The 24,386-nt window shown below is 45.2% G+C and overlaps 1 protein-coding gene across 2 annotated transcripts in view; it reads left to right on the forward strand.

Annotated features, from left to right (window-relative positions):
* Positions 1 to 11,924: 11,924 nt before the first annotated feature.
* BRD7 (bromodomain containing 7) overlaps positions 11,925 to 24,386 on the forward strand; it is a 37,709-nt gene continuing 25,247 nt past the window's right edge. The window contains exons 1-2 of one of the 2 annotated variants that reach the window (XM_047836029.1): positions 11,925 to 12,238; positions 12,720 to 12,928. In XM_047836029.1, the coding sequence (XP_047691985.1) occupies positions 12,190 to 12,238; positions 12,720 to 12,928 (258 nt within the window). In that variant the 5' untranslated portion in view covers positions 11,925 to 12,189. The remainder of the gene's footprint in view (positions 12,239 to 12,719; positions 12,929 to 24,386) is intronic. The other variant, XM_047836030.1, reaches the window with a different exon arrangement.

The raw sequence follows: 24,386 nt of genomic DNA on the forward strand, positions 1-24,386 counted from the left end.
CCTGGAGCCTGCTTCAGATTCTGTGTCTCCCTCTCTCTGCCCCTTCCCCGCTCATGCTCTGTCTCTCTCTGTCTCTCAAAAATGAATAAGCATTAAAAAAATTTTTTTAATTAAAAAAAATTTTTTTAAAGAAATTATATGAACTCTCTATAATCTCTTTCAGAGATAGAAGCAGAGGGACTACTTCCCAACTCATTCTATGAGGCCAGCGTTACCCTAGTACCAAAACTAGACAAAGACATTACATGAAAACTAAACACCAATATTTCTCATGAACATAGATACAAAAATTCTCAAAAAAATATTATCAAACCTATAATGTATAAAAGAATTATATCCTATAATTGGGTGAGATTTATCCAAGGTTACAAGGCTAGTTAACAATCAAAAATCACTTAATGTAATTCATTGTATCATCAGGCTAAAGAAGAAAAATAACATGATCATATCAGTAGAAGTAGAAAAAGCATTTGACAAAATCCAACACCGATTCATGATTTAAAAAAAAAACTTTCAGGAAAGTAGGAATAGAAGGGAACTTCTTTATCTTGATAAAGAAACCTATAAACCCAAAATAGATGAAAGACATGGACATAAGACAGGAAGCCATCAAAATCCTAGAGGAGAAAGCAGGCAAAAACTTCTTTGACCTCAGCCGCAGCAACTTCTTACTCAACACATCGCCAGAGGCAAGTGAAACAAAAGCAAAAATGAACTATTGGGACCTCATCAAAATAAAAACCTTCTGCACAGCGAAGGAAACAATCAGCAAAACTAAAAGGCAACCAACAGAATGGGAGAAAATATTTGCAAATGACATATCAGATAAAGGGTTAGTACCAAAATCTATAAAGAACTTATCAAACTCAACACCCAAAAAACAAATAATCCAGTGAAGAAAAGGGCAAAAGACATGAATAAACATTTCTCCGAAGAAGACATCCAGATGGCCAACAGACACATGAAACAATACACAACATCACTCATCATCAGGGAAATACAAATTAAAACCACAATGAGATATCACCTCACATCAGTCAGAATGGCTAACATTAACAACTCAGGCAACATCAGATGCTGGCAAGGATGTGGAGAATGAGGATCTCTTTTGCACTGCTGGTGGGAATGGAAACTGGTGCAGCCACTCTGGAAAGCAGTGTGGAGGTTCCTCAAAAAATTAAAAATAGAACTACCCTACAACCCAGTAATTGCACTACTAGGTATTTATCCAAGGGATACAGGTGTGCTGTTTCACAGGGGCACATGAACCCCAATGTTTATAGCAGCACTATCAACAATAGCCAAAGTAGGGAAAGAGCCCAAATGTCCATCAATGGATGAATGGATAAAGAAGATGTGGTATATGCACATATATACAATGGAGTATTACTCAGCAATCAAAAAGAGTGAAATCTTGCCATTTGCAGCTATGTGGATGAAACTAGAGGGTATTATGCTAAGCGAAATTAGTCAGAGAAAGACAAATATCATATGATTTCACTCATATGAGGAATTTAAGATACAAAACAGATGAACATAAGGGAAAGGAAGCAAAAATAATATAAGTACAGGGTGGGGGACAAAACATAAGAGACTCTGAAATATAGAGAACAAACAGAGGGTTTCTGGAGGGTTTGTGGGAGGGAGGATGGGCTAAATGGGTATGCGCATCAAGGAAGACACTTGTTGGGATGAGCACTGGATATTCTACATAAAGGATGAATCACTGGAACCTACTTCTGAAATCATTGTTGCACTATATGCTAACTAACTTGGATGTAAATTTTAAAATTAACTAATTAATTAATTTAACAACAAAAAAAGAATACCTAACAAAAACCCTACAGCTAGTTAACAGCATTCTTAATAGTAAGAAAATCAAAGCATTCCTTCTGAGACCAGGTACAAAACAAGGATGTCCCTTCTCACCACTCCTTTTCAACATCATACTGGAAGTTCTAGCCAATGCAATAAGACAAGAAAAGAAGATACAGCTTGGGAAGGAAGAAATTGTCTTTGTTTGCAGATCATCTATGTAGAAAATCTGAAAGAATCAACAACTAAAAAAATGAATAATAAATGATTATAGCAAGGTTTCAGGATACAAGGTTAATATATAAAAGTCAATTATTTTCATATAAGCCATCAATGAACAAGTGGAATTTGAAACTAAAAACATAATACCATTTATATTCTCACGCAAAAAAAATTAAATACTTATGTATAAGTCTAACAAATCTACATGAGGAAAGCTATAAAACTCTGATGAAAGGAATCAAAGAACTAAATAAACAGAGATATTCCATAGTCACTGGCAGGAAGATTCAATATTGTCATGATATCAGTTCTTCCCAACACAATCTACCTATTAAGTGCAATCCACATCAAAATTCCAGAAAGTTATTTTGTGGATATAGACAAACTGATTCTAAAGCTTACATAGAGAGGCCAAAGACCCAGAATAGCCAACACAATACTGAAGGAGAACGAATTTGGAGGACTGACACTACTCAACTTCAAAACTTACTATAAAGCTAGGGTAATTAATACAGTGTGCTTAGGACGCCTGAGTGGCTCTGGGTGGCTCAGTCAGTTAAGCATTTGACTTAGGCTCAGGTCACAATCTCGCGATTTGTGCGTTCAAGCTCTGCGTTGAGCTCTGCACTGACAGCTAGAGCCTGGAGCCTGCTTTGGATTCTGTGTCTCCCTCTCTTTCTCCCTGCCCCTGCCTCGCTTTCACTCTGTCTGTCTCTCTCTCTCTCTTTCTCTCTCTCTCTCAAAAATAAACAAATAAACTGAAAAAAAAAGACAGTGTGGTATTGGCAAAAGAATAGACAAATAGATCAATGGAGCAGAACAGACAACCCAGAAATAGACCCACATAAATATAGTCAACTGATCTTTGACAAAGGAATAAAAGCAAGATAATGGAACAAAGATAGTCTTTTCAACAAATGGTGCTGGAACTGCTGAACATCTTCACATAAAAAAAAAAAATGAATCAGGACACAGGCTTTACACTCTTCCCAAAAATTAACTCACAGTGGATCACAGACCTAAATGTAAAAATGCAAAAGTATAAAACTGGAAGATGATATGGGAGAAAATCCAGGTAACCTTGGGTATGGCAATGACTTTTTTGATACAACACAAAAAGCACACAAATTCATGAGAGAAATAATTGATAAGCTGGACTTCATTAAAATTAAAAACCTCTGATCTGTGAATCACAATAAAGTCAATGAAAAGACAAGCTACCAACTAGGAGAAAATATTGGCTGAAGGCTCATCTGATAAAGGACTGTTATTCAAAATATACGAAGAACCCTTAAAACTTCACAATAAGAAGACAAACAACCGGATTTAAAAATGGAGAGCCTTAGCAGGCACCTCACCAAAGAAGACACACAGATGGCAGATAAACCTATGAAAAGATGCTCCGTATCATATGTCCTCAGGGAAATGCAAACAGTAGTCAGGTACCACTACACCTACCACTGGCCACCTATTAAAGTGGCCAGAATCCGGAACACTGACAACATCAAATGCTGGTGAGGGCATGGAGCAACAGGAACTCTCATTCAGTGCAGGTGAACCTTCTTACAAAACTAAACATACCCTCACCATCCAATCCAGTGATCGTGTTCCTTGGTATTTATCCAAAGGAGTTGAAAACTTACGTTCACACGAAAACTTGCGCATGGGTGTTCATACTAATTTTGTACATATCTACCTAACCTTGGAAGCAACAAAGATGTTGCTTCAGTTCAGTAGGGGAATGGGTAATCCAGACAATGTGCTGATCCAGACAATGTGGTGATCCAGAAAATGGAATATTATTCAGTGCTAAAAAGACATGAGCTACCAGGCCATGAAAAGATGTGAAAGAATCTTAAATGCGTGTTATTAACTGAAAGAAGCCAACCTGAAAAGGCTATATCCTACATGACTCCAACCAACCATATGACATTTTGGAAAAGGCAAAACTATGGAGACAGCAAAAAGATTACTGGATGCCAGGGGTTGGGGGTAGGGGGGAGACACCTGACTAGATGGAGCTCAGAGAATTCTTAGGGCATACTCTGTACATCATACTCTGTATGATAATGCCATAATGGATATACGTCATTATATTTGTCTAAACCCATAGAATGCACAACAACTAAGAGTGAACTCTAATAAGAACTACGAACTTCAGGTAATTATGATGTGTCAATGCAGGTTCATCAATTGTAACAGATGTACACTTCCGTCGGGGATATTAATAATGGAGGAAGCTATATATGTGTGGGAGCATGGGGTATATGGGAAGTCTATGTATCTTTCCCTCATTTTTCTGTGAACCTAATACTTCCCTAAAAATTTATCTTTTGGGGTGCCTGGGTGGCTCAGCCGGTTAAGCATCCGATTCCAACTCAGGTCATGATCTCATAGTTCGTGGGTTCCAGCCCCACGCTGGTCTCTATGCTGATAGCTCAGAACCTGCAGCCTGTTTCAGATTCTCTCTCTCTCTCTCTCTCTCTCTCTCTCTCTCTCTCTCTCTCAAATATAAATAAATAAACATTTAAAAAAAAATACTAGGCCCTCAAGAAAATAGGATGAAGTGAGGCAGAGAGGCTGGGAAGGAGGGTTTGGGAGGGAGGCAAGGAGGGAGAAAGGGTGTGGGAGGGAGGGAGGAAGGTGCTTGATCAGGGGCTCCAAGTTGCTCTCTGTCTGGTAGAATCTGAGTCCAAATGACTTTTGTGGCTGTCAGCAATGGGCACCATGGCTTGGACTCACTGCCCTCCAGCAAAGAGCTCTGAGGCCATGAGAGCAGGGGAGGCACAGGGATCACCACATGGACAGATGCCATCTGTTGCCTTTCTTTTGTTCACTCAGAGGCAGACAGCTGGGGCGGCACCACCTGTGATCGTGAGCAACCCTGGAAGCTGCACTGTCAACAGCCTGTCACAGGGAATCACCTCAGGCCACTGCCTCCCCAAAGAGCTGCCCAATGAACCAGCCTCTGCCCCTCGGGGTCTCTCTGCACAGCGCTAACAGGCTGGGGCCCGGCCATCCTGCCCGTGCCGCCAGACTCGGGCACCCGCTGCAGCTGCTGGGGGCCTGGGCTCAGGGGATGCCTCCTCTCTCCCTTCCCCCTGGGACAGAGGGCAGGGCTCCCCCAGAGTATCCAGGAGAGCCAGCTCTTTCCCTCCCCCTTTCTGACCTTTCACACTTGGGGAGGCCTTCACTGTGCAAGAAGCCCTTGTCCCCCTCCCTTTCCCCGACCCTCATGCCAACCACACTGGTGCCCACGGCTGGTTCGGCCCACTCCTCAGAGAAGGCAGAGGGGTTCACACAAAAGAAGACAAGAGAAGCAAGTAGCCCATGGACAACCGGCCTTGGGAGTTCCTGGCCCCACCTCACAGCCGCATGAGGGGGCTTTGAGGAACACCACGGGGCAGCGGTGGGGGTCTCCAAAGTCCCTGAGGTTCAGGGCTTTCAGCATGACGGGAGCATGGGGTCAGTTCCCAGTAAGCCCCTTTCATCTGTCGGACCTGTGAAGAGTCTCCACTGGGTCTCCCAGAACTGCCCAACCAAGGGAAGCCACGCTTTACTCCAGGATCAGGTGCCCAGGCCATCAGCTGTGTCCCAGAGCTCTCTCTCTCCATAGGCGCGCCAAGTTCCGAAGGCCCAGCTGTGGTAGGCACCTGGCATGCTTCCAGGTCCTGGGGCTGCTAAGGGCCCGGCATGCCACAGCCTCACACCCCCCTGGGCAACAAGTCCTCTGCAGACGGGCCTGGCCCTGAGAGAGCTGAGCAGAGGCCATTTCCTGGGAAAGCCACCCCCCCCAGTGGCCAGCCTTCCTCACTGCCTCTCTCCTCCTCCTCCTCCTCAGGCTCTAGGAGGCCACCAGTTACCTCCTGTCCTCAACCAAAAGACCCTCAGGGGAAGAAAGTGGGAGGGCATCATCATCATCATCATAAAACAGTATAAGTATTCATTCACTCACTCATTCATTCATTCATTCACTCATCCAAAAATTATTTTTTGAGGGCCTGTGCCAAGCCTGGCTCCGTGCTAGGCACAGGGGACACAACTGTGAGTGATACAGGCCCCAATCATGTCCTCGGGGAGCCGGGAGTCCCATGGGGGGAGACAGTTGGCAAACACGCACACAGACATGTAACAGATACGTAACATTATGTCGGTGGCCACATGTGCTATTAAGAGAAGCAAAGTCGCTCGAGGAGGTGCTACTGTAGATCTCTGGTCTGGAAGCTTCTCTGAAGCAGTCACCCAGGAGACCAGAAGCTGGGACCCAGGAGCTGGGCCAGGAGCTGAGGGGACAGTGCTCTAGGCAGGGGAAAGAGCAGAGGCAAAGGTCCTGGGGCACAGGCAGGCTTGTGCATCAGAAGCAAGTGAGGAGGACAGTGTGGCCAGCCTCAGTGACAGGGGTAGGAAGTGGGTCTGGAGAGATGACGGGGCCAGATCAGGCCTGGAAGCCAAGGTAAGGATTCGGCTTTGATTCTGAGACAGTTTTTACCAGGGAAACAACATTACCTCAAGTATGCTTTCAAAGAATCACAAAATACAAAATTTTTTTCTGATGTTTTATTTAGTTTTGAGAGAGAGAGAGAGAGAGAGAGTAAAAGCTGGAGAGAGGCAGAGAGAGAGGGAGACACAGAATCCGAAGCAGGCTCCAGGCTCTGAGCTGTCAGCACAGAGCCCGAAGCGGGGCTCGAACTCGTGAACCGCGAGATCATGACCTGTCCTGTGCCGAAGTCATGCACTTAACAGACTGAGTCACCCAGGCGCCCCAAGAATCACAAAGTTTTTAAAAACTAATATCAGCATCTGGCATTTATCGAGCCCTTGCTCTCCATGTGGTCTTACGCTTGGCATTTTGACCACATTATCTTCTTTCGTCCTTACAACCACCTTATGAAGTGGTCGGCCTGATTCCCTTGCCTTGTTCCAAGAGAGACAACTGAGGTGCAGAGGGGTGAAGTGATACGCCCAAGGTCACACAGCTAGAAAGCATGAGCTCAAGACGAGCCAGGCGGGCCCCCTCCAGAGCCGTTGGGTTACTCTGGTCCTGGTGTTAGGCCGCCTGGCTTCCAATTTTGACTCCCAGCCACCAGCTGTGTAACATAGCCGGCTCCTGTCTGGTCCTGACATTGCCACAGCTCCAACCTCTGTAAGACGGACACACTGCATCCTCCTCCGGGGGCTGCAGAGAGGACACTGAGCAAGGGTGCGGGCTGGCGGTGGGTGGGAGGCAGATGGTCAACAGGTGTGATGGCAGTTACTCACCCCCAAAGCTTTGGGGGCTGTGGTTCTAGGGACCTGGTGAAACATATGAGGTCAATCCACCTTGGAAAGAGGAGACAGCCGTTCGGTCTCCACTACAGCTGCAGCAAAACAGACTGCAAGGGACGTGATGGAGGCCCGCAGACAGAGGAAGGTACTGGGTGGGACTAAGCAAGGCACAGAGTCAGCCTTGTCCTCTCCGAAGACTGTCCTCTTCCTCTACAGCCAATCGGGATGCATGAGAGAGAAGTCTCCATCACCTTATGGGGGACAGCTAGCTTCTGCCACGAAGCCTCCCCACACTGCCCAGGTCAGAGGCAGCGGTGCCCAGGTATCACAAAACCAGAAGTTTCTCCATTAAAGCACTGCTCCATTCGGCACAGCAGTCACCTTTCATTGTTTGGGCTCCCTTTGTTCATTTAGCCTCATGGGACCCCAGAAATCCATAAACAGCAAACAACAACGAGCTCCACTCTTTAACTTCTCTTCCGATCCTTTCGATGCACAAACATCCCTTCCTACGTGTTCGTGTGACCATGTGAATCCTCTTGTGGAATTTATCTCTGACACTATTCTAAACATGCAGGAAGAAACCTGGAAGGTTTCTGGCCCTCTTTTAGAAGAGCAGTGTGGCCTCATGGTTAGAATGTAGGGTTTGGAGGTAGACCAGCATGGATTCAGATTCCGGAGAGGCATGCTGCGTGACCTTGGATAAGCCACTTGACTTCTTCGGGCCCCAGTTTCCTCACTGGGACAGGGATAAGAGTGTTCCTCTCACCAGGCTAGGAAAAGGAGAAAAGGGAAGAGAGAGTGTGTGCAACACTCTAGCCAAGTACCCTGCACAGGCCAAGTTGTTCCTTTACTCTCACTTTAGTCCTTCTTATCGAGATATGCAGCAGGCTCAGAAAGTTCCCTCTTTGGGATAATATTTGTATATGCTATCAATTGCTGTGTAACAAATCCCCCTAAAACTTAGTGGTTTAAGTAAGCACACATTTATTATCTCACAGTTGTTTCTGTGGGCCAGCAGTCTGCCCATCACTTACCTGGGTCTCCTGCTTCAGGGTCTCTTGAATGCTGCAATCAAGGTATGAGGCAGGGCTGAGGTCTCATCTGAGTGCCCCATGGAGGAAGGATTCAATTTGAAGTTCAGGTGGTTGTTGGCAGGGTCAATGGCTCAAGAGCGGCTGGGCCGGAGGTCGCCCTCAATTCCTTGCACATGAGCCTCTCCAACATGGCAGCCTCCTTCCTTGAAACATGCAAGCCAAGATGGCAGTGCAGTTGGCTAGCAAGACAGAAATCACAATCTTAAGTAACTGAATCCCAGAAGAGACATCTCATCACCTTTGCCATATCCTAATGGCTAGATATAAGTCTCTAGGCCTGTCCACACACAATTGGAGAACATAAATACCAGGAGGCAGGAGTCTTCAGGGGTCACCTTGGAGTTTGCACTACACAGCAAGGTTCAGTTCAGCTAGCATTTTCTGGGGCCTTTTATGTACCAGGCACTGTCCTGGAGCTGGGAACTTACAAAGTGAGGAAGCCAGGGTGTCCATCTCCCAGGAACTTCTGTGAGATGTTTTCTGCTTCAGTCTCTTGTTTTTCACTGCTGTGAACACTTTGGGAACCTGTGTACAATCTCTGTTGAGGGGAGGAGGACAATTACTCACTCCATAGTGTGAATGAGTTAACTAGGCCCTTTTCCCTCCATCCCAGGCTGGTCAGGGAAAAGAACACACACACACACACACACACACACACACACACACACACACACACAGTGAGCTAGCTCTTAGGGGTATTTGCAAAGTAGTGGTCACTGTGCTGGTTGCTATGGAAACAAAGAGAATGAGACCAGACCCTTCCCTGGGGAAGCACACTGGGAGATGGGGAGCAAAGAGGGAAACTCACAGGTTCGGCCTGGAGTGAGGCATGCCACACTGGAAGCCAGATCCGCATGGGGAGTTAAAGCAAAAAGATTATAGCCAACAGCTGAAAAGTTGAACCAAGCTTTGCCCTATACTTAGTGGATAATGGTGGCTTGATCTCAGAGCAACCAAGTTCCCTTCCCCAACACAACCCCCTTCCCCCACTCTGACTCCACCTCACAGATGCCAGGGGGGCTTGCTACAGAGGCAACAGACACAAACTTCCTTTGTTCGAGAAACCTCATCTTCCCTGGCTAACCATGGCGGTCTGGTGGGGCCTGATGGTCACAGACTAACTCCTCTTGGCCATGGGGGTGGACTGGATACCCAAGCTGGATCAATCTTCCATTCCCTGGCCCATAAGACACATAACCCAACCTAAGCCAATCAGAGCCTTTCTCTGGCATTTCTTCCTGGGTGAAGCTGTCAGAGAAGAGACTATCTTCCTAGTTATGCAGGAAGCAGCTGCTGGTAACCATGTTTTTAGCCATATAGAGAGGGAAAAAGGTGGAGCCCTACATACACAGAAACAAGACAGAGAGAGAGAGAGAGAGAGAGAGAGAGAGAGAGAGAGATACACCAGACAGTATCAAATTCCTGGTGCCTGTCTTCAAGCTTTACTTGAAAATCTTTTTACTTGAAAATCTTTTTACTTGAAATCTTTTTATTTACCTAAAATAATTCAAACTGGGTATCTGTCACACTCCAACCATAGGGTCCTGAACTAGAAGTATAACATTTTACCGTTGGGAGTTCAAGCTAAAGCTACAAATCTTCCTGGGAGATGTGATCCAGAGGTCCAAATTCTTACTAAAGTATAAATGACTAAGATCCTTTCTTGAGAGAAGGCTGTGATGTGGGTTTATCTGAAAATACACAGGGCATCATAAGGTTAAAAGTAGAGGCTGTCAAGACATCCTTCACCTTATTCATGTGTAAAAAGAGCTTGTGATTCAAATCAGAAAAACTTGAATTTGAGTGCAGGCTCTGCCACTAACTGGCAAACCTACTTCACTTCTCTGGGCACCCATTTCCCCATCTTTAAAATGGGAATAATAATGTTTCTGCACTTCCTGTCTTACAATGCTGTCATATAGAAAAATATCAACATTATTTTATTTCCCTGCAGCCAATGTCCCTAGATGTGCTATATTAAATACATCTTAATACTATATTTGGGTAAATGCCAATGAACAGAAATGTGAACAACATCTCTCCAGTAGGACTCAGCACCTGAGGATAAGAGTGAGTGAGAAAGTCTTAAAACAGCTTCAAGGGGTAGACGTCCATCTACAGAACAATGGTGTTAGTCTGGGCCCCGACTTGGTAAAGTCTGACGTACTTTCATCGGTTTGTGTGTGTGTGTGTGTGTGTGTGTGTGTGTGCAAATTTATACTTTTCTAAATCGTCTCTTTCTTTTCATTTTTTAAAAATTTCACAGGCTTGTGATGGGGCGCTTGGATGGCTCAGTCGGTTAAGGGTCCAACTTCGGCTCAGGTCATGATCTCACGGTTTGTGACTTCGAACCCCGCGTCGGGCTCTGTGCTGACAGCTCAGAGCCTGGAGCCTGCTTCTGATTCTGTGTCTCCCTCTCTCTCTGTCCCTCCCCCACTTGGGCTCTGTCTCTCTCTGTCTCTCAAAAATAAATAAATGTGAAAAAAAATTTAACATGCACGCGAGAAAAAATGTCAAACAAAGAGAGAAGCATAAAACTAAAACAATCCACTTCAGCACCACTGGAGCCTTTTCATCCAGATCTTAACTTTTATTTCTATATATGGATCTTACCAAACACACTCGGCTTCATACTTCCTTGGTGTTGTTTTCGTTACAGTTTGGGAGGCCTTTACATATCAGCACATAAGTTTGGTGGGTTTTGGGGAATTTTGTTTGTTTTGTTTTGTTTTGTTTTAAAGATTAGAATCCTTCAGTTACCAGCATCCTGGGTTTGCTAGATCTGGCATCCAGTACACGGTTCAATACATATTGTTAAAAGGAAGACAGAAACAAGGGGAAGAGGGAAAGAAGAGAGAAGTCAGGGGAGTGGGAAGGGTGATAAAAAGAAAAGAAAAGGAAGGGGGAGAAAGGAAAAGAGGTAGGAGGATGGAGGGAAGGGAGAAAGAGGGGGAGAAGAGGGAAAGAGAGGAGGGAGGAAGGGAAGGAAGAAAGGGAAGGGACACAGAGACAGAGAGGAAAGGAGGGAGAGAGCGAAAACAAAGGCAGATAGAAGCAGAGGAAGAGAGGGAGAGAGAGACAGAGACAGTGAGACAGAAAACAGCGAGAGAGCAAGGGAAAGAGGGACAGAGAGGGAGGGAGGGAGAGGCGACAGACAGACTGAGTCTCAATCTCAGATTGACAGAGAGAGAAAGGAGAGAAGGGAGGAAGGGAAGAGACACAGAGGGAAGGGAGGAAGAGAGGGGAGAAGAGGGAAAGAGAGAGGAAGCGAGAGAGAAGAGAGAGAGGAGAGAGAAACAGAGATAAAGGAGGGAGGGAAGAAAGACAGAGATGGAAGGAAGAGAGGGGAAAAGAGGGAAAAAGAGAAAGGACAGGAAGGGAGGGAGACCAGAGAGCAGAGGGCAGGGGGACTCCGAGCCGTGGACACCGCCCCGCCCCCGGCCCCGCCCCCGCCCCCAGCCCCGCCCCCGGGGCGCGGGCTGCCGCGCCACCTCCAGCCGCCAGGAGCCGCCACGGGCAGCCAGCAGCACCCTGCGCGCTCCGCGGACCCTCTCTCCCGCCTCAACGCCGGCCGCTCGCCGCCTCGCCGCCGCTCTCGGGCTCCGGCCGGGTCTCGCGCGCAGTCTTCTCGTGAGGGGCCCCGCGCCGCCCGGCGCACGCCGCCCCCCTGCCTCGGGGCGCGGGGTCTCGCGGGCCCCGCTCCCGCCCTCCGCTCGCCTGGCCCGGACCGGAAGCGGCGCCGCACGGCCTGGGCCTGGCGCGGGGGGCGGGCACCGGGGCCCGGTCCGACATGGGCAAGAAGCACAAGAAGCACAAGTCGGACAAACACCTCTACGAGGGTGAGGAGCTGGCCGCGGTGGGGGGCGGCGGCTCTGGGGAGTGTGTATGTGGCGGGGGTGGTGGGGGGAGGGTTCTCGCTCCTTCGAGACCACCCTCGAGCTCCAGAGGCGGGCCGGGGGCCGCATCTCCCACGGGCAGGCCGGGGACCCGCGAAGGGGGTGCGGCCCGCGGGAGGCCGCGCAGACCCCTCCCAGGCGGGGGCGGCATTCGAACCCGGGACCCCTGACCACCCCCCCCGGCGGGGCTCTTGTTGGGAGGTGTGAGACGGCCCCCAGAGGCCCGCAGCGTTCGGGGCACACATTCGGCGAGTGTCCGTCAGTCAACAGGTGCTTCGCGGGGCGCCCACTGCGCGCCCAAAGCCGCCCCGGCAGTGGCTCCCCCTTCTCCCCCTGCCCGTCCCCCTGCCCGCGGTGCCTCTGCATCGTGGATGCTGGCCGGCGCGTCCCGCCCGTAATCGAGGCTCTGTCCTTTTGTTTTAAGAGTATGTAGAGAAGCCCTTGAAGCTGGTCCTCAAAGTGGGAGGGAACGAAGTCACCGAGCTCTCCACGGGCAGCTCGGGGCACGACTCAAGCCTCTTCGAGGACAAAAACGATCATGACAAACACAAGGACAGAAAGCGGAAAAAGAGGAAGAAAGGAGAGAAGCAGGTTCCAGGAGAAGAAAAGGGGAGAAAACGGAGACGAGTAAAGGTAAACGTGGCTGCGGTGCTTCGGCTCTGCTGGTGGTGCCACTTTTTAAGAGTTCCCGCCTCCCGCTGCCAACCTAACTTGATTCTCTCTGTGCCTGGCGAGACGCTGAAACGCCTTTACGGCTGTCTTGTTTTGAGGAAGAGCAGGGCAGCCTAGAAACATGAATCAGTTGGGAGTTTCAGCAACTCTTGATTTTATTTATACTTAGTTACACTCACAGCTGAGTCCTGATTTTCCAGAGCCGCGTCAAAGAGCATTTGCCCATCTTGGGGCGCCTGGGTGGCGCAGTCGGTTGGGCGTCCGACTTCAGCCAGGTCACGATCTCGCGGTCCGTGAGTTCGAGCCCCGCGTCGGGCTCTGGGCTGACAGCTCAGAGCCTGGAGCCTGTTTCCGATTCTGTGTCTCCCTCTCTCTCTGCCCCTCCCCCGTTCATGCTCTGTCTCTCTCTGTCCCAAAAATAAATAAATGTTAAAAAAAAATAAAATAAAAAGGAGAAAATTTTTCCTCACCCTGGTCCCTCATACAGTCCCTCCCACTAGAGATAACCAGTTGGAGGGCACCTGGGTGTCTCAGTCAGGCATCTGACTCAGGCAGCAGCTCGTGAGTTCGAGCCCCACGTCGGGCTCAGAGCCTGGAGCCTGCTTCCAATTCTGTGTCTCCCTCGCTCTCTGCCCCTCCCCGCTTGCACTCTGTCTCTGTCTCTCTCTCAAAAATAAACACTCAAAAAAATTACTTAAAAAAAAGGTAACAAGCTGGGTTTTTTTCTTATTTGTAAAGTAGTTTATGAACATAGTTTTTAATTTTTTTTTTTTTTAATGTTCATTTATTTTTGAGAGAGAGAGGGAGACATAGAATCTGAAGCAGGCTCCAGGCTCTGAGCTGTCAACACAGAGCCTGACGCCAGGCCTGAACCCACAGACCGTGAGATCGTGACCTGAGCCGAAGTCGACACTTAATTGACTGAGCCCCCCAGGTGCCCCAGTGAACATAGTTTTTAAAAGTCAAGAGTACTTCAGAGCTTTTACACAAAAGCAGTCGCCTGCTCCAGTGGACAGTTTTACTTCCAAAATGTTTTAGTTTTTTTCCTTTGGGTATTTGTGTCTTTTTTTTTTTTTTCAACGTTTATTTATTTTTGGGACAGAGAGAGACAGAGCATGAACGGGGGAGGGGCAGAGAGAGAGGGAGACACAGAATCGGAAACAGGCTCCAGGCTCTGAGCTGTCAGCCCAGAGCCTGACGCGGGGCTCGAACTCACGGACCGCGAGATCGTGACCTGGCTGAAGTCGGACGCTTAACCGACTGCGCCACCCAGGCGCCCCTTGTGTCCTTTTTTAAATGTAGTTTATGTTATTTCCTGACTTATCAGTACGTCTTTTACTGATAAGTTACAGAAGGTGAGAACTTAAGTCAGCAGTCCAATACCGCTTCACACCCCCGATTTCCCTTCCTCCATTCTTCCAGCGTGGATGTATCACGGTTGTTGGTTAAATCAGTATTCAGTGTTTAATTGTTTTTCCTGGTGACAAGTATAGCAAACATGGAGCCAAACTTGGTCTCTTGTTAATTGCTTTCATTTGTTTGGTTTTTGTGTACCAAATCTTCCCAAACTGACAGATTTATGAAACCCGTCTGATTTCTGTTTTTCACGTGGTCAAACAGTTCTCCTTTTCTTGAGACATCTATCTTGGAGCCCTCTGTGCCCTCCTGCCCCGTCTAGTCTGGTTGAGTCCTCTAGGCCTTCTGGGATCCTCCTTTGCTTCTTTCCTGGATCCCGTGCCTTCTTGATTTGCTCCCTTATTCTGGTGGATTCTTAACTCTAGGAAGTTCCTAAGAAACCATTCATAGGAGGTAGGTTTTGGAAGTCCTTATGTGTTTGAATATCTTTATTCTGCCATCCTATAGTCTCACATAGATGGATGGTTTGACTCCGCGTGGAATGCCAGATTGAGAATTATTGTGTCCTAGAATTTTAAAAGCATCTTGTTCTTTAATTGTCCTTTTTAAAAAATTATAGATGTTTATTCATTTTTGAGAGAGCAAGTGTGAGCGGAGGGAGGGGCAGAGAGAGAGGGGAACAGAGGATCTGAGGCGGGCTCTGCGCGGACAGCAGCAAGCCCCGTGTGGGCTCGAACTCATGAACCGTGACATTATGACCTGAACTGAAGTCCCAACACTAACCAACTGAGCCACGCCGGCACCCCTAGTTGTCCTTGTTTCTTTAGCACCCTGTTCTTATTTTTCTGTGCAGTATCTTCTTTTTTTTCTCTGAGGATATTTTTTTTTCCTTTTAAGTTTTCTTTTGCTCCTTGCTTTGTATCTCCAGTTCTTCAGTTTATTTTCTTGGTCTCCTCCTTTTATGTTAACAGCATCCCTTAGATACCTGTTGCGCCTTCCTAGTCTGTATTTCAGTGTGAAGCACAAAAGGGCTGATTAATAAATACTTTAATTAAAGTACTTAATTAAAGTATGAATAAATACTTTGTATTTAGTTTTCTAGCTGTAGAGTCACTAAACAAAGACCTGATCATTTCATTGGGGAACCCCCAAATGTCTGTTCTCCAGAGAAAAGTCCCTTCTTGGACAAGGATTTTACCTGGCTGCTGGTATTTTGGGGGCCAGCCAGGGAAGGGGACTGAAGGTCCTACCACCCAGTGCTCTGCATTCACTCCAGCATCTCTCCCCACTTCTGGCTGGTATGCTGTCTGGAGACTCTGGTTCCTTATGTCTCCAAGTGTGAGCTTTTCCAGGTTTCTCAGGTTTGGACTTTTCTCTAGCTGTCCACTTCTGCATGCAGGAGGTCTCTTACTTTCTGTGATCTGCACGCTCCTACACTTGTCTTTCATCTCCCGAATGTGTGGGTATCTTTCATCCCCTGTCATCTCGTCTGTACTTTGTTCATCTCATTTAACTGGAAGTTGAGGTCACCCCTTTTGACCACTTCTGATTCTAGTTCTGGCACCATAATGCCAGCTGATACACTCGTGTTCTTCATTTCTTCTTTTATCAATTGTCTCATTCCTTTTATTAACTGCGCAGTATTTTGTTATATTGATGTACCATATTTTATTTGATACTACATTTAAATGTTACAAATAAAGCTTCATTGAGCCTCGTGTACACAAATCTTTGTATACTTTTGTAAGGATATCTTCAGGATAAGTTCCTGAAATTCTCCCCCTGTGTTCCAGCCACTCTGCCCTTTCTTGACTGTGGCTCGAAATGTCATTAGCCCTCATTATATTTCGATTACCTTGTAAATTAAGATGCTTTTGCATCCATAGTCTTACTTGGACATAACACCCTGTAGGACAAGTAGGTTGGTTTCCGTTTTATAAAAGGTAATGTGGAAACTCAGAAGTGAAGTGAATTTGCCCAAGGTCCCGTTTCCCCAGGACTCAGAGACCATGGGACATTCCAGATTCTCTGGGGTGTCATTGGTTCTGTAGAGGCTGTTTGGGCCATCCGTTCTTTGCAGGTCAGACCAGGGATGGGGGAGGGGGTTCTTTTACTAGTGTTGTCTAGGAAGGGAGACTTCCGGACGCTCCTCTCTGAGCTACGTTCTGGATCCCTAGGGAATTTTAGGAACAGCAGTTGCCTCTGGTCCCTTCTTGGGGAGAAGCAGCTGTGTAACAGACATGGGCCTGGAAGGGGCTGGGGTATGTGTGGTTCTAAGGGACTGGTGATTCTTCTGGCCATTCTATGTGGCAGGAAGAAGGAAGGATGCAGGGAAAGGATCAAACTTGCCATTTTAAAGCGTTTTTCTGAAAGGCATACATAACTTCTGCTTGTGTTTCATCAGCTACAACTTAACCACATGGCCACCCTAGCTGCTAGGGAGGCTGGGAAATGTCTTTTAGTTGGAGAAGGAGGTGGGGCTTTGTACCCTAATAAGATCAGGAATCTGTTACTTAGGGAAGAAAAGGGAAAGGTAAAGTTTGGGGGAAGCACACACACTTACAACATAAAACCCTATAATTTTTCAAAAGTGTTGGAGTTAAATGAGTTTCTTCTCTTGAGTAGGAAAGGCCCTGGTTATATTAGTTTAAAATGGCCAAGCAGTTACGATCGATAGTATTTCTCTGTGTAGCACAGTGGCATTTAATACCAGCCAGAACATTACGAGTACAACATCCCTTTGTTTTAATCAGGCCATGATCTAGATACCACCCCTCTGAAAGTGTGTTGGCTAGTTTTTCCCCCCTGAGCATTCGAATGCTGAGTGATTGGCAAAGAATTTGTGTGCTGGCATAACTCTTAATGTATTTCCTAAAGATTCAGCTTTACATTTGCAAGTCCTTTATTTCCAATTTCCACATCATATAAAAAATATATAAGGCACCTGGCTCAGTCAGTTAAGCATCTAACTCTTAATTTCAGCTCAGGTCATGAGCCCCTCACTGACAGTGTGGAGTCTGCTTGGGATTCTCCTTCCCTCCCTCTCTCTCTGCCTTTCCCCCTCTCATGCATACACACACTGTCTCTCCCTCTCTCAAGATAAACTTTAAATAAATAAAATAACAGCTGATGAATAAATGCTCCTATCATTTGGTCTAGGAATATAAGCATGAGAGGACAATGAAGTAAAACTGAGGGGCAATAAGTAAAATTCTGTGGGATGCCTGGGTGGCTCAGTTGGTGGAGCATCTGACCCTTGATTTCAGCTCAGGTCTTGATCCCAGGGTCGTGGGGCTCTGCACTGAGTGTGGAGCCTGCTTAAGATTCTCTCTCTCTCTCTCTCTCTCTCTCTCTCTCCCTCTCCCCCTCCCTCTCTCTCCCTCCCTCTCCCTCTCTCCCTCCCTCTCTCTCCCTCTCTCCCTCTCCCTCCCTCTCCCTCTCCTTCTCCTTCTCCCTCCCTCCCTCCCTCTCCCTCCCTCCCTCTCTCCCTCCTTCCCCCTCCCTCTCCCTTCCCCCCTCCCTTCCCCCTCCCCCCTCTTCCCTCCCCCTCCCTCTCCCTGTCTCCCCACCACCCCCGCTTGCGTGCTCTCTCTCTCAAATTAAAAATTTTTAAATGTCAGTGGATTTTTGGTTTGCTTCTATTTCTTGGCTATTATAAATAATGCTGTTGTTAACCCGAGTATGTAAGTATCTCTTTGAGAACTTGCTTTCAGTTCTTTTGGATATATATCCAAAAGTAGAAGTGCCAGATCATCCTGTCTTCTCTTTTACAGATGAGAAAACTTAAGGCTCAGAGAGCTTAGTCACTTGCTCAAAGTTGCATAATCAGTGCCAGAACAGGAACTCAAACCCTGCCCCTTAAATAGGTCTGTAGTGTGAAAGAGTTGTTAAAGTGGACACTGACCTCCACACCCTTCACAGTACATGGAAAATTAACATCAGTGCCCTTAACAGAGGGGGCGTTCTAGTTCTCAGTCTCTTGAGAGTCCCTGGGGCTGGGTGGGGGGAATCACAGAAGATTTTGCTTAGGCGGTTGCATTTGAGCTGGTCTTGAAAAATCAGAATATAATGATGTTACACTACATGTTCAAGCAATGGGATAAAGTATGTACTCTGAGCTATCATTGTAATATAGGGATATTCTTTTCATCTTGTACGATTACAGGTAAGGAATCATGGGGCACCTGTGTGGCTCGGTTAAGCATCCAGCCTCGGCTCAGGTCATGGTTTCACAGTCCATGAGTTCAAGCCCCACATTGGGCTCTGTGCTGACAGTGCAGAGTCCACTTGGGATTCTCAATCTCTTTTTCTCTTTCTTTCTCTCTCTCTGCCCTTCCCTGCTTGCATGTGCACATGCCCGCCCTCTCTCTCTCTCTCTCTGTCTCAAAATAAAAAAACAACAACCAAAAAAAAAAAAAAAATTAACATTCGAGCGTTTACTGTATGCCAGGCACAGTTCTGAGTTCTTTACATTTACTATTTTAATTCTTACAAATAGCTCTGTGGAGTAGGTGCTGTTAGTATCTCATTTTATTGCTGAGTTAACTAAGGCATAGAGGATGAGGTAGCTCATAACTAGAGAGAAAAAAATGGATGACTGTAATCATTAAGCAAAATGGAAATTCTGTCAAAACACAACTCATTGATTTGTTTGGTATGACATCTGCCAAAGCCAGGATCTCCCAGCAGAAAATCCTCCCACTCTGGTTTCCTTTGGAGGTTGTCCTCTTTAAAAAAAAAAAAAAAAGTTTATTATTATTTATTTTTTTTTAGTAATTTCTGTACCCATTGTGGGGCTTAAACTTACAACTCCTATAACGAGTCACATGCTCTTCCAACTGAGCCAGCCTGGTGCCCCTAAAGTTTGTTTGTTTGTTTGTTTGTTTAAGTAGGCTCCACACCCAGCGTGGGGCTTGAACTCATGATCCTGAGATCGAGTCAAATGTGCTTCCAAATGAGCCACCTACATGCCCCTGCTTATTTATAGTAATCTCTGCACCCGAAATGGGGCACAAACCCACAACCCCAAGATCACGAGTCACACGCTCTTCCAGATGAGTCAGCCAGGCACCTCTAGAGAAAGAAAGACTGTTATGAGTGTAAGAGTGGTGTTGCTCCTCTGATGGAAAGGCTGTTTATTCATTTATTTACTCAACAGACATTTACCAGGCACCTCTTACATGCCAGACTCTGTTATTAGACTCAAATGACGAAGGTAAATAAAATACAGTTCCTGCCCTACAGGAGGAGCTCAGAGTTGAGCTGGGGAATCAGATGTGAAAGGAGAGCTAAACTTCATGGCCTGGTAAATTCTAGTAGAGGTATGAATAAAGGTATGTTCTGGGAGTCCAGGGGAAATTGTTTCTTGTTTTCCCTTGGGGAGCCGGGGGAAGGCATCAGAGGTACAGACTAAATAGGCAGCACATGCTGTCTTCAATCTAAGGCCAAAAATGAGGTGTCACTTTGAGGTAGTAAGACTGATTTTTCAATTAAATTCAAAATCACCTGTTAAATTCTAAAATTGTTTTGCGGATTGGAAGCATTATTTGAGTATAGCTAGAAATCTCTGTATCTGTATCTGTATCCCTTCCAAAAGTAGCTGAAAGACAGTACTTATCACTAAGGACTTCAGCTGTTAATTTGTGTGCTTTCACATTCCCATTCCATGCTGCCTCCTGTAATTAATTAATTCTGCAAGTATTACGCATAAGGCATTGTTGAGCTTGGAGGTACAGCACTAAAAATGACACGGGACCCTGCCCACAAGGAACTCTAGTGAAGAGGCAGATGTGTTTATAGTGCAATGAGTGTTATAATATTAATAATATGAGCAAAGATTTGCTTCAGAAGTGTCATTCACAAATTAATAACTTGCCATTGAGTTGTGAATAAATTAGAGTCTGAAATTAAGTACAGTGTGTTTGTAGTTACAGAAATAGCCGCTGTTCCTCTCTCCTGCCTGGACCTTCTTGCGCACAGGATAGTTCCTCTGCCTGGAATGCTGTTTCCACCCACCCACCTCCACCCCCAGCCTGGCTAAATTCTGTCCTTCAGATCTCAGCTCAGATGTTACTTCCTCGTAGAAGTCTTCCCACACTTGTCCAGTCTAAATTAGATTCACCCAACAGTTATTCTCTCCATGGATTCTGTTTGGGTCTTTTTAATGAGTTGTTTAATGTGTGTCTCTGCTGTTACACTGTCAGCTTCCTAAGGGCAGGGCTGTGTGTGTGTGTTATACACCAGTGTTTATCTATACAGTAGAACCTTATTTTTTTATTGAATGCATGAATGAATGAGTACAATATGGGCAAGTGCTTCGCTGAAATTTCACATACTGTCTTATTTCATCCTCAGAACAATCTTCTGAGGTATGTATTGTATTGCAAAGATAAGAAAATTAGTCCCCCAAATTATATAGTTTATCCATAATTTCATGGCAAATAAGTGGCAAAGCCAGAATCTGAGCCTATTTATAAACTATAACTGTAAACCCTTCTTCCTTGGCTACCTAAAGTTAAATGGCTCCAGTATCTTTGTGTCGTTTTCTATATGTAATTGGGAAAATGCGTTAACTATTAAGCATAACTGTATTAACTTTTGGTTTTACATATCTGTGTGACTTTAATAAGGGACGTTCTCAGTAAGATTCTTTAACTATGTTCTGAATCATGAAGAAAATTAGAAGGTTGGAATCAGAATTTTAAGTGGAGAGAGAAGTGTAGAGGTCAAAGCCTCTTGTTTTGTGGGTGAAACTGAGTGAGTGAATGGGATAACTTGTTCAGGGTCACATTCTGGTAAACTAGAAGGCAGGTCTCCTAATTCCTAGTCTGGCAGTAACATGTTACTGAATATCCATGCAGTTTAGGGTGCTTTCCAAGTATAGGTTTTTGTATTCTTTTTCTCTTTGGGACTGTAGCCCAGAAGGTCATATTCTCTTGCCATTCTGAATATTAAGGTGGTTAACGTAGACCAGGCTGACAGGATAAAGTGACCAGGTAGTCCCATCCTTTGGTACTTTTTCAACTTTTCTATTTCTTTTTTTTATTTTTTTAAAAAAATTTTTTTTTTTCAACGTTTATTTTATTTTTGGGACAGAGAGAGACAGAGCATGAACGGGCGAGGGGCAGAGAGAGAGGGAGACACAGAATCGGAAACAGGCTCCAGGCTCTGAACCATCAGCCCAGAGCCTGACACGGGGCTCGAACTCACGGACCGCGAGATCGTGACCTGGCTGAAGTCGGACGCTTAACCGACTGCGCCACCCAGGCGCCCCACAACTTTTCTATTTCTTGACCTCATTTCACCATTCCATTGATTCTAAGATAGATAAAATCAACAGTTAAATCTCTATCTTGTGGGTGATGAGAGGCCTGATGAGAATAAGTGAATTGCTTAAGAAGGTCACTGTGTGTTAAGGATGAGGCTGGGGCTAGAACTTGAGCCCATAGACCATGGGTCAGCAAACCATGGCCAGTGCACCTGGGTTTATAAATAAAGTTTTGTTGGAATACGGCCACACCCATTCATTTATGTATTGGGTAGGGCTGCTTTCACGCCACAACAGCAAAGGTTAGTAGTTGGGACCTTAGGACCACAAAGCTAAATTATATGCTATCTGGCCATCTACCAAAAAAAGTTTGCCAACTCCTGCTCTAGATTCCTGGCACTATAGCCCTGGTTCTTTCCACCTAGGAGAGTGCTTATTGCCTTGCAGCTGTCCTCACTTCACAATTTACATTTCATAGGAAGGAATCTGTGTCTCTAGGGGGTCTTTTTCCATTGAACAGAAGGAAATTTTCCAGCCTACAAAAGATTGATGCCAGTTGTTCTGATTGATGGCAAAAAACCCACAAAACTTTCCAGAATCAAAATTTGCTGCTCTAGAGTACGGCATGAAGTCATAAAAATAGACACCAATCAACTTGATGATAACTGAGATCAAGAGCACTATGAGTACAGTTTATATAGCGTTTTTCTCTGGAGCCTTGAAACCAGTCATATATTCTATATTAGATGCTTTGGACCCTGAGAATAGAAGCTCTGTATCAGTGATCCTGAAAGTGTGATTCCTATAGCAGCAACACCCACAAGGCCTGGAAACTTGTTATTAATGCAGACTCATAGGCTCTACCTTAGACCTACCGGATGGGTAATCCCGGAAACAGGGCCAAGACGTTAGTGTTTTAATAAGACCTTCAGATGATTCTGCTGTACACTGAAGCTTGAGATCCATAATGGGCACTCAGAATTTGCACTTCTAGCAACTTCCCAGATAATGCTGATGGTGCTGGTCAGGGAGCACACTTTGAGAACCACTGCTCTGGATACTAGGACAATAAATTAGGACATAAGCCAAGAAAATAGTTTTGGAGTCGATAAGATCCTATTGAGAAGCTTGATTCTCAAAGGCATAAAATAGACATTTTTAGACAATTTTAGTAAAAATTTAATTTTAAAAAAAAGAAAACACAATAATAAAACTAGCACCTGGATACCAACCATCCAGCTTTAGCTTTTTTTTTTACCTTTTACTTGATTTTTTGGTTTTTGGCTTTGGCTTTTTGTTTGTTTTTGTAAAGAAATAGGGGCACCTGGGTGGCACAGTCGGTTGAGCATCTGACTCTTGATTTTGGCTCAGGTCATGATCCCAGGGCCATGGAATGGAGCCCTGCTGACAGCACAGGGCCTGCTTGGCATTCTCCCTCCCCCTCTCTCTGCCTTCCCCTGTTCGCCTGCTCTGTCTTTCTCTCCAAATAAATATTGAAAGAAAGAAAAGGAGAAAGAAAGAAAGAAAGAAAGAAAGAAAGAAAGAAAGAAAGAAAAAAAAAGAAAGAAAGAAAGAAGAAAGAAAAAGAAAGAGAGAAAGAAGACAGAGGGAAAGAGAAAGAAAAGAAAGAAAAAGAAAGGGAGAGAGAAAGAAAGGGAAAGAGGAAGAGAGAGAAAGAAAAGAAAGAAAGAAAGAAAGAAAGAAAGAAAGAAAGAAAGAAAGAAAAAGAAAAATTAGAATATAGATACAGATGAAGCTTTCTGTGTATTCTTCCAGAATCCCATTCCTCTCCCTCTGTCTCCTCTCTCTCTGCCCTGGAGACCACCATTATTGTGAGTGTCCTGTGTATCAGTTGCATACTTGTTTTTGTAATTTTACCACTTCCACATACATCTGTAAATAATATACACTTACACATTTTCAAACTACAAAACCAGTATTGTAACAGTATTCTCAACTTTTATCTCTAGAAATTATAGTTCTGAACACTCTACATCTTGATACAGTGTAACTTTAGCTTATAAATTTTACCTGCTGTGTAAATGTCATAATTTATCAATCCATTTTCCTTTTAGTAGGCATTGGATTGTTCATAATTTTTTACTATTTCAGAATGTGGCAGTAAATATTCTTATACCTGCCTTCCATGTAGAGAAGTTTCTCTAGGGTATATGCCCAGGAGTAGAAAAGCTGAGAAGTAGGGTAAAGGCATCTTCAGCCTTAAAATATTGTTAATTGTTCTCCTAATGGTTGTGCTTATTTACCTACCCATCTGCAAGGTGTGAGAGCCCTATTTCTCTGTTTTCATCAAAACTTGACATTTTCAGGCATTTTATTTTTTGTCACATGGAGAGCTAGGAAATGCCTTGTAGTTTCAAACATTTATAATCCCCAGAGTTCTAGGCAGCTTGAGTTAGTTGGCATGTTTTTTGATATTTCAGGTTTCTGGGAATTACCTGTGATATCCTTTACTCATTTTCTATTGGGTTATCTGCCTTTTTACCTGAATAAATGCTCTTTGCACAGTTTTTGTTAATACTCTTGAGTTTTCTGTGTTTCAAGTACTTTATGTCAGTCGATAGCTAATCTTCTCTACTCTTGGGTCATAAAGATCCTTTACTTTTATCTGAAATTTTAAAGCTTTGCTTTGTACATTTAAGTCTTTAATCTGTGTGGAATTTCCTTTTGTGTACAATATGAGGTAGAGATCTAATTTTATTTTCTTTTTCATGTAGATAACCAGTTGTGCCAGCACTGCCCTTTTGTCCTTGATTTATAATGCCACCCCTGATATAC

Source organism: Prionailurus viverrinus, chromosome E2 (assembly GCF_022837055.1).
Source record: "Prionailurus viverrinus isolate Anna chromosome E2, UM_Priviv_1.0, whole genome shotgun sequence".
In the NCBI taxonomy this organism is placed as follows: domain Eukaryota; kingdom Metazoa; phylum Chordata; class Mammalia; order Carnivora; family Felidae; genus Prionailurus; species Prionailurus viverrinus.